This window comes from Salvia miltiorrhiza, chromosome 3 (assembly GCF_028751815.1).
Source record: "Salvia miltiorrhiza cultivar Shanhuang (shh) chromosome 3, IMPLAD_Smil_shh, whole genome shotgun sequence".
NCBI lineage: Eukaryota > Viridiplantae > Streptophyta > Magnoliopsida > Lamiales > Lamiaceae > Salvia > Salvia miltiorrhiza.
The window spans coordinates 49,092,536-49,104,678 of NC_080389.1; the positions used below are offsets into that span (position 1 = coordinate 49,092,536).

Below are 12,143 nucleotides of genomic sequence, written 5' to 3' on the forward strand. Positions count from 1 at the left end.
TGAAAATGAAAACATTAAACACATGCAACTAACTACATAAACAAAGCTAGAACTCTGTAAATACCCTTTGATCAAAAAAGGTTAAACCATGACATTCAATTAAGAAAAGAATAGCTCATACACTCAGTCAAGCGCACAAAAGCTTTTCCTTTGTACAAAACAAATGCTTAACCAACTTGTCCCTGACATCTCTGCCTAGAGGATCAATTTGCTTACAAACATGAGCTTTATAACCGGAGTCGTGATGAGCGGACAAGGCAACGTCGGGATTCAAGGTATCTCCACAATCAATAATGATATTATGAAGTAAACAACATACCAAGATGATGCTCGGTAGCTTCCTTTTGTCGGGCCTCCACATTACCTTGTTGAGGATTCTCCAACCGCCCTTGAGTTGTGAAAACGCCTTCACAGCAGCAGATCTTGCACTCTCAAGCACCGGATTGAACTCTGGTGGTTCGTCCCCATCAAATGGAGTTACAAGCCATGGGAGAAGAGGATAAGTAGCACCACCAACGATGTATTCTCTAATCTCTTCTCCGCAGCACAGTTTCTTCATGTTTCCATTCAGACGTGCCCCACTCTCGCAGAGTTTGTAGAAGCCAGAACACTTGAGCAGTCGGGAAATAGGCATGCCTCCGGGCCATCCAGTCACTATGTCCAGAAATCGCATCTCAAAGTCCACAACCCCCTGCACGAACATGCTGTAATTGCTCTCCTGATCGCACCAATCATCCGAGGTTTGAACAGCAGGAAGGGTCATAACTATGTGAGTGGAATCTATGGCTCCACAGCAATTAGGCAACCCACACAATGCTTCAAAACCAGATGTGATTCGCCCCATTTGGGTCAAGTCAGGCCACTTGAGGTGGTGCCTGGCACGCTCCTCCATGGCCTCGATGAATCTCCACGTAACCTGGGAAACTGTGGATTGCCCCACCCCAAAGGAAGCTCCCACTGAAACTTGAGACTCACCAGAAGCCAATCTCCGTAAAGCAATAGCAACTTGCTTCTCGACACTCAGGAGTCTCCCCTCGATGTTGATGAGCCCAGAAGGAGGTCTGGAGATGAGATCTTCCCTTACAAGTGAGCAGATGTACTCAAAACTTTTCTTTGAAACCCGAAAGAAATGCTTGAATCCTTGGTCCTCATCAAGTGGAACCTCTGAAAATGTAAAACCAACCAAAAGCCTCATTCCTCAATGAAGAGGCTATCTCCATACCAATTCAAAGAAACACTACTAAAAGAAGTAACTATAGTCCAAAATCAGTAACTTGAAAGCTTAACTTCAAACATCCAGTATTTAAACATCGAGGCATCCTAATTTGGGGTGGATGCACGAGCTTTTGCCTTAAACATACGAGTACACCAGGATATTCATCTCGAAATTTTCATCAACAATTTGCAGCAAATAACACTCATAAACTGTTGCAAGCATATATTTACCAAGCAGAAAAATCAATTCTTGCCGATCATGATACCAAAATGCAATTCGAAAAGGGTTATTATGTTGGACTACCCATTGCCTTAGAAAGGGTTTCTTAACATCTAATTCTGAAACACCTTAATTTCTTCAATAAATAGTTAAATGGAAAAGAAGAAGACGAAGATAAGCAGATTTGGTTACCGGAATTATTAGAGTTCCTCTTCCAGAAAATATCCCACCATTCGGAATCAATAGCTTTATTGTCTACTGCAACCGTCTTATTAATGATCTTGTTCTTGTTCTTCTTCTTCTTTTTCTTCCCCTTCTGAAATTTCTTCGAATCTTTCTTCATTTTGTTGGGTTTTTTCGGCGGAGCCATACACACAGCTGCTCGATTTCTCCAGCTGAAAAAACAAAACAGTCAAGTGGAAAAAGTTTTCACATTGATTTTATTTTATTTCTAAGAGCCGAAATCCTTCAAAACTTTCTATGAGTTGAAAGAAAAATGAAATGACGTTCAAAACGCCTCAATACAAAAGAAGAAAGGCACTTGGGTGCATTCTGGCGTACTGCACCCGAGTTTGATTTCGCTCGAAATCCTATTCGTATACTACTTACTTCATTTTTCCATTTTTTTGGAAGGGTTGATTGCCCATAAAATACTAAACTTTCGTCAAATTCTGGTTTTGCACACAAACTTTAAACTGTAGCGTAAAAATTACTAAACTTTAGATTTTTCTGATTTTGCTACTAATCCAAATTCCAGTCAAATATCAGGGTAATATGACGTGTCAATATTTGACGCGACATATCTATTGTTAATTTCTTATTAATAATAAAAAAAAGAACACAATGCAAATAATCCAAATTGTCAATAACTTAATATATCAAATCAAATAATAAGATTTTTTTAATTGTCAAGTTTAAATCAATTTTTTTCTAGTTCACTATTACACAACTGGTTACTCTAATATATAAAATAGAAGTCATTCAAATAGTATAAATATGTATAGTTTATATATTAAATTATAAAAAAATTAATCTTTAGTTAATGAAAATTTAATAAACTTTATTACTTAGCTAAATAAATGTTTTATATATTAAATTATTGATAATTAAAATGTTCTTTAGCTGACACACCTAAATTCGAAGAATCCCCTTACTATTATTGAATTAATTCAATTAAAAAAATATTATTATTTGATTTGATATATTAAATTATTGACAATTTGAGTTATTTGCTTTGTGTTCTTTTTTATTGATTAGAAATTAAATAAAAAATATTATTTTGTCAACTAATTGTCACGCAAGAATAAATACGCCACGTCAAAACTGGCACACCATATTATATATTAGCTTGGTATTTGGCCGGAATTTGGATTAGTAGCAAAATCAGATAAAATCAAAAGTTTAGTAATTATCACGCCACAGTTCAAAGTTTGTGTGTAAAACCAGAATTGGATGAAAGTTCAGTATTTTATGGGCAATTAACCCTTTTTGGAATTGCACATCACCTTTAAAATCCACCTCCTTAACACATAATTTTTTTTTTCTGGAATTGCACATGGTCAGCCAACCATCAACCGAAAACGTCACATATACACGTCGGAAAAAAAATAATTGATGTGACAGCCATGTAGGATTTTTTTTTACTATTAAATTCGAATTTCCAGAATATAGAATTAAGGCATTAATTTTCCAAATCCCCTAGTTTTACAATTTCCCCATTCGCAACAAATTGTCGAACGGACGGATCTTTATCGGTTTGCGTCGAACCCGATGGTTGGCCTCCTGACATTACTGATCGCAACCTTTTCTCACTAGATCCCACGAAAACAGCAATTTCTCATCACCCCTGCAGTTCTACCGTAATCAACAATACAACAACAATAAATGCATTTAAACCAGCCAAAAAAGGATTATATCAACTAAGTTTTCAGCACAGTAGGCCCTGGATAAAGAAAGCAACCCACGCCGAATGCATAATGAATAATTCAAATTGTCGGCTTGTTCGCTTTAATTGAGTTTGTGGAATCTATGCAAATTAGCAGTTGATGTTAGGGAAAAGATCGCAATTTAAGTTAAATCAACAGCGATAGGTTCATCTCCCTACCCGGTTCGTCTCGTGCGCCAGAGCCTTGGTCGCCAGTTCGTCGCGTGCGCCGCTGGTTTGTGTTGGTGTAATCGCTAGAACAAGTGTAATCGCCGGAGCTGGAGCATTTCTTGGTGTTGGTGTAATCGCTGGAGCTAGGGCAATGTGGAGCAGATCGCTGGATGTTAGGGCAATTGTGGAGCAGATCGAAATTCAAGTCTGGACATTAGGGCAATTGTAAAAAGTGGAAAATTGTAAAACTAGGGAATTTAGGGAAAAATTGGAGATTTGAGAAATTAATGCCTTAATTCTATATTCTGGAAATTCAAATTTAATAGCAAAAAAAAAAAAAATCCTACATGGCTGCCACGTCAATTAATTTTTTTTTCGGCGTGTATATGTGGCGTTTCCGACATCCACGTCATTTTTTCGGTTGGTGGTTGGCTGACCATATGCGATTCCAGAAGAAAAAGAAAAGTTATGTATTATGAGGCGGATTTTAAAGGTGATGTGCAATTCCAGAAAATAGGGAAAGATAATGTATTTAGGGGCAATTACCCCTATTTAATAATACCGCTAAATACCCTAACTATTTTCATTTTTGAGTTATGCATCAGTTTCAGAAAATTTGTCATAAGATATTTCAATTAAGCCTTGAAGCGATTTTTGCACTCTATGAAAATTTCCGGCAAAATCGAAACTGACTTGAAAGCTAAAAATGTCTACCTGTAATTAAATTCTACTCCTAATAGTTAAAACATCGTCGTTTTGCTTGTCGTTTATTTGAAATAATTAGTGTCAAAACGACGTCGTTTTGTTGGAACTAAAATTAGGAAAATTTAGACAAATTTGAGGATTTACGAGTATAACTAGGGTTGCTATCGTTGAAGCTGAGCTAAATTTGATTTGTCTCTGTTCTTCGTCTTCCCACACCTTCGATGGTGTGTATGCAATTCGATTGTGCCCTAGAATTCGAGAAATATTGGATTGGTTTTTGTGTTTGTCTGTCTCACTCTGGTGTCCTGCTGTCGCTGATTCCATCCAGCCAGTGCGATTTCAAATCTAGGAGGAGAAAGCAGAGAATCTTTCAGAGCGGCGCGAAAATGTGATGGATAATAAGGTTTTCCAGATTCTTTTCGGCAGCGATGGTGATGATTGTGCTATCCCCCTTACTTTAGTCCTTTTCGCCGGTGGAGGCGATTCGGTCCTAGCATGACGATTTGATACTCAAACTCTCCACGCCGACATATTCCGTCGACAAATTCTCCTTCCGCCGCTCGTCGTCGTTCCACAATTTCATCTCTAGATATAATACTTCGATCCAAAAAGAGTGCGGAATCTCATCTCCAGCTCCGTCAGGCAAGCGCTCGAACATGTAGGGTCAGGGATGAAAAATTGGTGGTCAGCATGCAAAGTCAACGCAAGATCAAAGGTAGAAGTCTCTATTGTCGCATCTAGCTCAACATTAGATCAATCGTTTCAAGAAGAGACTGCTACTATTACGTATACCCACACAACTGTAGACGTCGACCCACCACTTCTTATTTATCCCCTCAGTGGAATCGTTGACATTGAAGATGACGATGAATCAATGACTGATCAAGACATAGACACGTCATCTGATGACGACGGTAGCGATGATGACGGTAGTGATGGTTAGGAAACAGATTGGTGATGGGATTAAATGTAAATGTACAATTTGGAATATTTGGCAATGTATTTGTTTATTTGTTTGTTATTTTATGTGTTATGTTTGTTATTTTATTTGTCAATGTATTTGTAAATTCACATAACTGGTTGAGTCGAACACTTGGTAGTTATGATAGTGGGGTTATGCTGCCGAATTTTTATTTGATTCTATTAATTTATGATCAACAGATTTGTGTCTATGCTTATCTGAATCAATATGAAATAAGTAACATGTCTACCCGTAGATGTTTCCTTTCGTTTGGTCGGTCTAATCAGGATGAGTAGCCGACTGATGACACATCTTCAAGGTCCGGGCCGCACATTTCTACGACTCTTGAGACTCCCCAGACCTCTTCTAGTTCACGGGCTAGAAGGCCCAGAGGCCCATCCCTAGCCGAGACCAGGGCCAACCCGACTAGGGACATAGGAAGGATTGTCTTTGAGATGATGCTTAATGAGTAAGTATTTTAATTTAAATCATTATTTCTTGTATAGCAAATAATTCCTTAAATTACTTTTACACATTGAATTGAATGAGCCACCGTGCCTCTCCACCGCCTGCACGAAAGCATTTAGGAGGATTGATAACCCAGAGGGGTACACTTGGAGGTTGACTCAGTCAACAGTGAAGGAGTCGTACTTTCAGGAATTAAAGGTATAATTGAATTTCTAGTACATATAAATTTATCATTATATATTGTTAAAATGTTATATATTAAATTAACTATTTCTTTCAACAAAAAGAGTTTGTTTGGTCGCCTGATGCTGAGCCTCAGGTGAGGTCGATGTGGGAGAAGAAAGCCAGCAAAGGGTACAGTGACATGATGAGCGACTACAAGAGGAAGCTCAGGGTGAAGATCGAGGCGGGAGAGACGATGGATAGACCCCTGGGCATGTCTGACGAGTTCTGGATAGAACTCCAGGCATACAGGGAGCGGGAGGATGTTCGGGCTGTTTCCCAGCGAGCACGTGCGAACCGGATGTCTGAGCCCGATGGACCCGATACAGGGATCATCAGGCACGTTGGAGGGTCTCAGTCCACTCGTATCCTGCAGCAGAGACTGGTTAGTAATTATCAAATAAGTTCATAAGTAATATATAGGGTTAATAGCCGAAAAATACACGAACTATCACGAGATTTGCATTTTGCACACCACCTTAAAAAATAGCTCCAAAATACACCACCTTTTAATTTAGTTGCAATTTGCACATGGAGAAAATTTCGGAAACTCTTAAGTTTGACCGGCGATGACATGGACAACCATGTGGCTTTTTTTACAGGGTGGCAAGCCACGTAGGTAAAACTACGTCGTTTTGATATTTTGAAGAATTAAAAAAAAATCCTGAAATTCGGCGAGCCATTCCATTGCCTTCTTCCTGCTCTAGGTGGTCCTCCGCGCCGCCGTCACCATTTCCAGAATCCGGCGAGCCATCACCGGCCTCCCCTTCCGATTTAAAGGCTGAGCACCATGACTCTGCCTTGACTGCCCTCCTCCAGAAACCTCTACCATCCTCTCTACGCCGCCTCGCCCCCTGCTAACCCAATCAGACAATCACAATCCACTGGTCAAAAATCAAGAATCCCCCAACTCTAACCTAAGTTCGCACCACCTCCTCAAGACGCCGCCAACTCCCGCCGCCTTTGCTCCGTCTTCCTCCGCAAGCACATAGATCTAGGTTCGCACCGCCTCCACCCAATTTAGTCGAACTAAACCCTAGTTCGCGCCGCCTCACCTCCACCATAACCACCACTACAAAAATCTCGACCACAATCATTTTGCCAAAAAAAATTAAAGACCAAAACAAGTACACAAAGCTAGGTTTTTTTTGGGTTTGCAGATTTGTAGATTTCCAAATAATTAGGTTTTTTGGGGGGGAGGGGGGGACGCTGATGTTGTGCGGAAAGAAGGTGGCGATGGTGCGTCTGGAAAAGATGGCGGTGGTGCTCGACATCAACGTCAGTGAGGAAGAACGGGGGCACCGTTGTGAACTATCTGCGTAGAGAGAGAGAAAGAGCATAAAAGGCCGGTGAGGAAGAACAAGAAAATATTTCCCTCTTTTTTTTTATTTTTTTATTTATACTTACTCAAAACGACGTCGTTTTGAATGTCGGTGAGTCCACGTCTGAAAATTCCGAGCACCACGTCAACACCGATCAAGGTGGTGGTCAACGCATGTGCAAATTGCAACTAAATTAAAAGGTGGTGTATTCTGAAGCTATTTTTGAAGGTGGTGTGCAAAATGCAAATCTCGTGATAGTTCGTGTATTTTTCGGCTATTAACCCTAATATATATATATATATAATATCGCAAATAATAACTTATTTATCTTATATACATGCATGAATAGAGCTTGGAGACTGGACTCCTCCCGGCTGCACAGAACTATAGCACCTTCATCCGCATCCACGTGCTCGACGATGGAATTTTTTTGTCACCGAAGGATGAGAGACTAGATGTAAGTGTTTAAGTGTAATCAAATATTAGTAATACATAGTGAAATGTATTTATTTTCTACCAATTATGCATTGTTATATATGAATTAGGCGGAGATTCATCGCATTGCTGTTGAGACTGGGCGAGATAACTGGTTGGATGAGGTCTACTTGGAGGTCGTACAGCCCGACAGGTCACTGCTCTACGACACTGGAAGTGTCGGCCGGAGCCAGGTTAGTAGGGGGTCTACTCACAACACAGGCACTTCTGCGATGTCTCGGCAGCTATATGAGACACAGATCTTTACGTTGGAGGAGCAGCTGGCTGAAGAACTAGCAGCACGTCGAGCCCTCGAGGAGCGGATGGCTATGTTCGAGCAGTATATGAGGCAGTCGGGTCCTCGATCCCCTACTCATTAGGTCTCCGATCCCCGATCCATCGTCCTGACTTCAATGTATTTATATTTGGTTGAACTATTTATTTCATATTTTGGAACAAAATTACACTTGAACTTTTTTTTTTACATATATGTTTTCTTGAACTATTTATTTCATGTTTTCAAACAACATTGCACTTATGTCGTTCTCCATCCCCTATTTATTGTGATTGAATTCAACGTATGCAAATAAATTCAAAATACATTACAATTACCAAATTAAAATACTTATGATGTATAAACTAGATTGATAAAAAAATATATATTAATAATAATAATAAAAAAATTAATTAATAAATATTTTTTTGACATAAAACTAAGGACGGAAACGAGACCGATAAATAATTAACGACATCTCTTGGATATCATCTCAACATATCCTAAAGTTATGAATGTATGATATTGTATATTGAAATAGAGTTTAAATGAATTAATAGGTACTAGATATATCAATAATACGAGTGTTCTGTATTGGTGACCACTCGAAAGAAACTTCAAAGTTAAGCGTGCTTGACTTAGAGCACAACTAAGATGGGTGACCGACTGAAAAGTTCATCTAACGTATGCACTACTGTATAAATACAGAAATACTTGTGGGGTATAAATAAATAAATAAATTAAAATAAAATAAATTCAAAAGTATTATCGGCGGCAAAGAGCCGCCGCTAATTATCGGCGGCCACTGCCGCCGGTAATACTCCGGCCCATCCGCCAATCGGCGCCACCGCTGTTCGGTCAATATTACTGGCGGCGGTGACGCCGCCGCTAATGTCCGGCGAAGCTCTGCTGATCAATGGCGAATTTCACCGACGCCGATCATTTGCCGCCGATAAAGGAATCACCGACGAGAAAATTACCGGCGGCATCCCGCCGCCAGTATGTCGCCGGTAATCGAGCTTTTTTTTGTAGTGTGTATCACATGTTGTAATTTTTGTATAAATATATTAAAAATACCAGTAATTACTTATTTATGTTATGAGATTAAAATAAAAAATAAACTAAAAGTATATCATGTGTAAATAATCAGACATTTTTATGTTGTGAGAATAATGTCATACATAGATCATATTCACGGATTATACTAAATTAAATTGTACTCCCTCCGTCCCATTACAAATGCCCTACTTTCCATAATGAGATGTCCCATTACAAATGTTTCATTCTTTTTTTGGCAATATATTCTCTCTCTCTATACCTAATATTTAAATAATTTCCACCAACCCACTTTATCTACTTTATACACATTTCTTAATCTTCATGCCCAAAAGTAATGTGACATTTGTAATGGGACGGAGGGAGTATTAGGCTATAATATATAATATTAGCTAGAGTTTCCAAAATTAATAGTGAAATTAACACTATAAATTATACCCATTTTCAAAAAAACAAACAAAAAAAAACTATAAATTAGACCCCTAAAAAACACTATAAATTTAAAATTAAAAGGAATATAACTAGGATAATAGTGTATTCTAATATTATGCATTGATCACGTTGTTCGACTAGTACTTTAATTATAAGAAGATAGCATAGTGCATATATATATATATATATATATATATATATTGCAATATTTTTTATGGTATTAGTGAAATTAAAAATAAAAATAATAAAATAATAGGAGTTGTTTAGCCCTATTTCGTGATGATTTTATGAGTTTTCCTGCTGTGCATTCGAGCTCGTTTCGTACCTTTTTGCTCTATATTTCACGTGCTTGATGATCTTTTTGGATGTACTATTGTCGCGTGCAGGATTCGCGAATTGCCGAGCGTTTTGGTATTGTTTCGAGCATGTTTTGGAGTCAGGCTCACGGCCGCCGCCGCCAGGCGGCGGCCGCCGTGGAGACGGCGGCCGCGGCCCCACGGCGCAGGCCGTGCAACCTTGGGAGCAATCTGCGAAGACGGACCACGGCGCCGCCGTGTCACGGCGGCCGCCGTCCACGGCGCCGCCGTCTCACGGCGGCCGCCGTCCAGACGCCGGCCGCGGCCCCACGGCGCGGGCCGTACAATTTTTGGAGGAAACCGCGAAGGGGCATCACGGCGGCGCCGTCCCACGGCGGCCGCCGTCCACGGCGCCGCCGTCTCACGGCGGCCGCCGCCCCTGTGCAGATCTGGCAGTTACGGAAATTGCTATAAAATCCGATTTTGAGGGTTTTATTTCACATTTTCCGACTCCAGCAGCCTCCACCTGCGATTTTATGCTTTTTCCCATAGTTTAGATAGATAGAAACATTCTAGATACTTGTGGATTCCGCTAGATCGTTGATTTCATTGGATCGATTGTAAGTTCTTCATTTTGATTAGTTAATCTTTACAAGCTTTCTCGTTATTGCATTGCTTAGATAATCGTTATTCCATGTTCAATTGATGAATCATTGTTCTTTAATCTCGCCTAGATAATCGTTGTTTATGATTGATTGATTTATCTAATGCTTTCTAGATTGCTAGTTAAAACCCTAGGTTTCTTAGTTTCCTGCGTTCTTAATCTGCTTCCTTCTCATTCCGCCTAGATAGATTTATATGCTTTCTGTTGATTCTGCATTAGATAATTACAAGCTTATTTAATTACGCGCTAGTTAATCGGAGAGAGTGCCAGACCCAATTACCCGATTAGAGTGTTTAGATTTCTTTTAAGTTTCTTGTGAGCAATACGGTTAGAGCCCTGCTAAGTCTTCCTTGTGAGACGACTTGAGTCACCTTACCACCCTAGGACGACCTCGTATAAATTCGAGTCCATCCGTTAGGTGTTTTTGGATGAGTCAAATTTTGGCGCCATTGCCGGGGAAGGCTTTAGGCATTTGATTGTGTTGCATTGTTTTCCGTGTTTATTTTTGTTTATTTCTTTTGACTCGGTTATTTTCTCCCTCCGGTGCGTTTGATTTGTTTGTTCGTGTTGTGTATGCAAGGACGTAGAAGCTTGAAGAGAAAGCTTGCACCTTACTACGACAACATTCATCGACCTCGGGAGGTTCTTTCAAGCCTGGAGAAGGAGTCCGAGTCCAGTTCGAGAAGTTTTGTGGAATCACAGTTTCAAGAGAAAAACTGTGAAGAGAGAATTGCTTCCGATCCCATCCTGGAAGCCGTGGAGGAGACGCCTTCAGTGCATTCTGAAGAAGAAAAAGAAGAAGCTCGGCCTAATCCTGACCAAGAAGCAATGGCGGAGCAGAATGTCCAGTACATGGGAGATTTTTCCAGGCCAGTTATTGGGACCACTAGCACTTCTGCGATAGTGCTTCCCACGGCGGTCCGGAATTATAATCTGAAGCCCAATGATTCAAACCTGTTGCCGCTCTTTTATGGGATGCCCAGTGAGGACGCCTTGCAGTTCATCCGTGATTTTTGCACCCAAGTGCAGACCTTCCCACTGCTGGAACTCACCGAGGATCAGTTGAGACTCAAGTGCTTACCCTACGCACTCAAAGACCGGGCGAGAACGTGGTTGCTGTCCCTACCGCCGAACTCCATCACTACATGGGGAGAGGCGTGTGAGAAGTTCATGCTCAAGTACTACCCTAATCACAAGACTCAAGAGATTAGGAGCCAAATAATGAACTTCATGCAAGGAGCTGACGAGCCTCTCCACGAGGCTTGGGAGAGATTCCAAGAGCTCCTCCGCCAGTGCCCACAGCACCAGTTATCACCTGTCATGTTGATGCAGTTATTCTATGACGGATTGATTCAGACGGCACAGTTTATGGTGGACAGTACAGCAGGGGGCAACATTGCCCGGAAGACAGCTGATGAGCTCAAGGAGATTTTCAACACACTTGCAGCGAGTTCTCAACAGAAATCAGCTAGAGGAAGGAGGGTTGAAGCCAATGCAGTAGCTCCCAACAATGAGCTTCAGAAGCAAGTAGCAGAATTGATGAGGCAAGTTCAGCACCTCAAGATGAACCAGGCAGAAGCCCCACCAGTTCACGCGCCACCAGCAGAAGGATGTGGAATTTGTGGCGATTTTGGTCATGGAACCAACGCGTGCCATCGCATGGGGGGATTCACACCTGAAGGAGAAGCAGAGGTCTTTGCTGCTCAGAGCTATCCGGGGAGGCCTCAATTTGAACAGAG

At 40.7% G+C, this 12,143-nt stretch overlaps 2 protein-coding genes across 2 annotated transcripts in view; both read right to left on the reverse strand.

Annotated features, from left to right (window-relative positions):
• LOC131016333 (uncharacterized) overlaps window positions 1-12,143 on the reverse strand; it is a 609,307-nt gene that overhangs the window by 179,950 nt on the left and 417,214 nt on the right. The window lies entirely within an intron of this gene.
• LOC131016322 (protein ANTAGONIST OF LIKE HETEROCHROMATIN PROTEIN 1) lies at window positions 67-2,040 on the reverse strand. The gene is made up of 2 exons (XM_057945007.1): window positions 1,628-2,040; window positions 67-1,164 (listed from the first exon to the last, which is right to left on the reverse strand). Exons 1-2 carry the CDS (start codon window positions 1,803-1,805, stop codon window positions 128-130), a joined length of 1,215 nt encoding a protein of 404 aa, XP_057800990.1. The 5' UTR covers window positions 1,806-2,040; the 3' UTR covers window positions 67-127.

Excerpts from the sequence above, each read along its gene's own strand:
- LOC131016322 (XM_057945007.1), bottom strand. The coding sequence starts at position 1,805 with ATGGCTCCGCCGAAAAAACCCAACAAAATGAAGAAAGATTCGAAGAAA. Across the intron at positions 1,165-1,627 it reads GAGGAACTCTAATAATTCCG|AGGTTCCACTTGATGAGGAC; the intron begins GTAACCAAATCT and ends TTACATTTTCAG.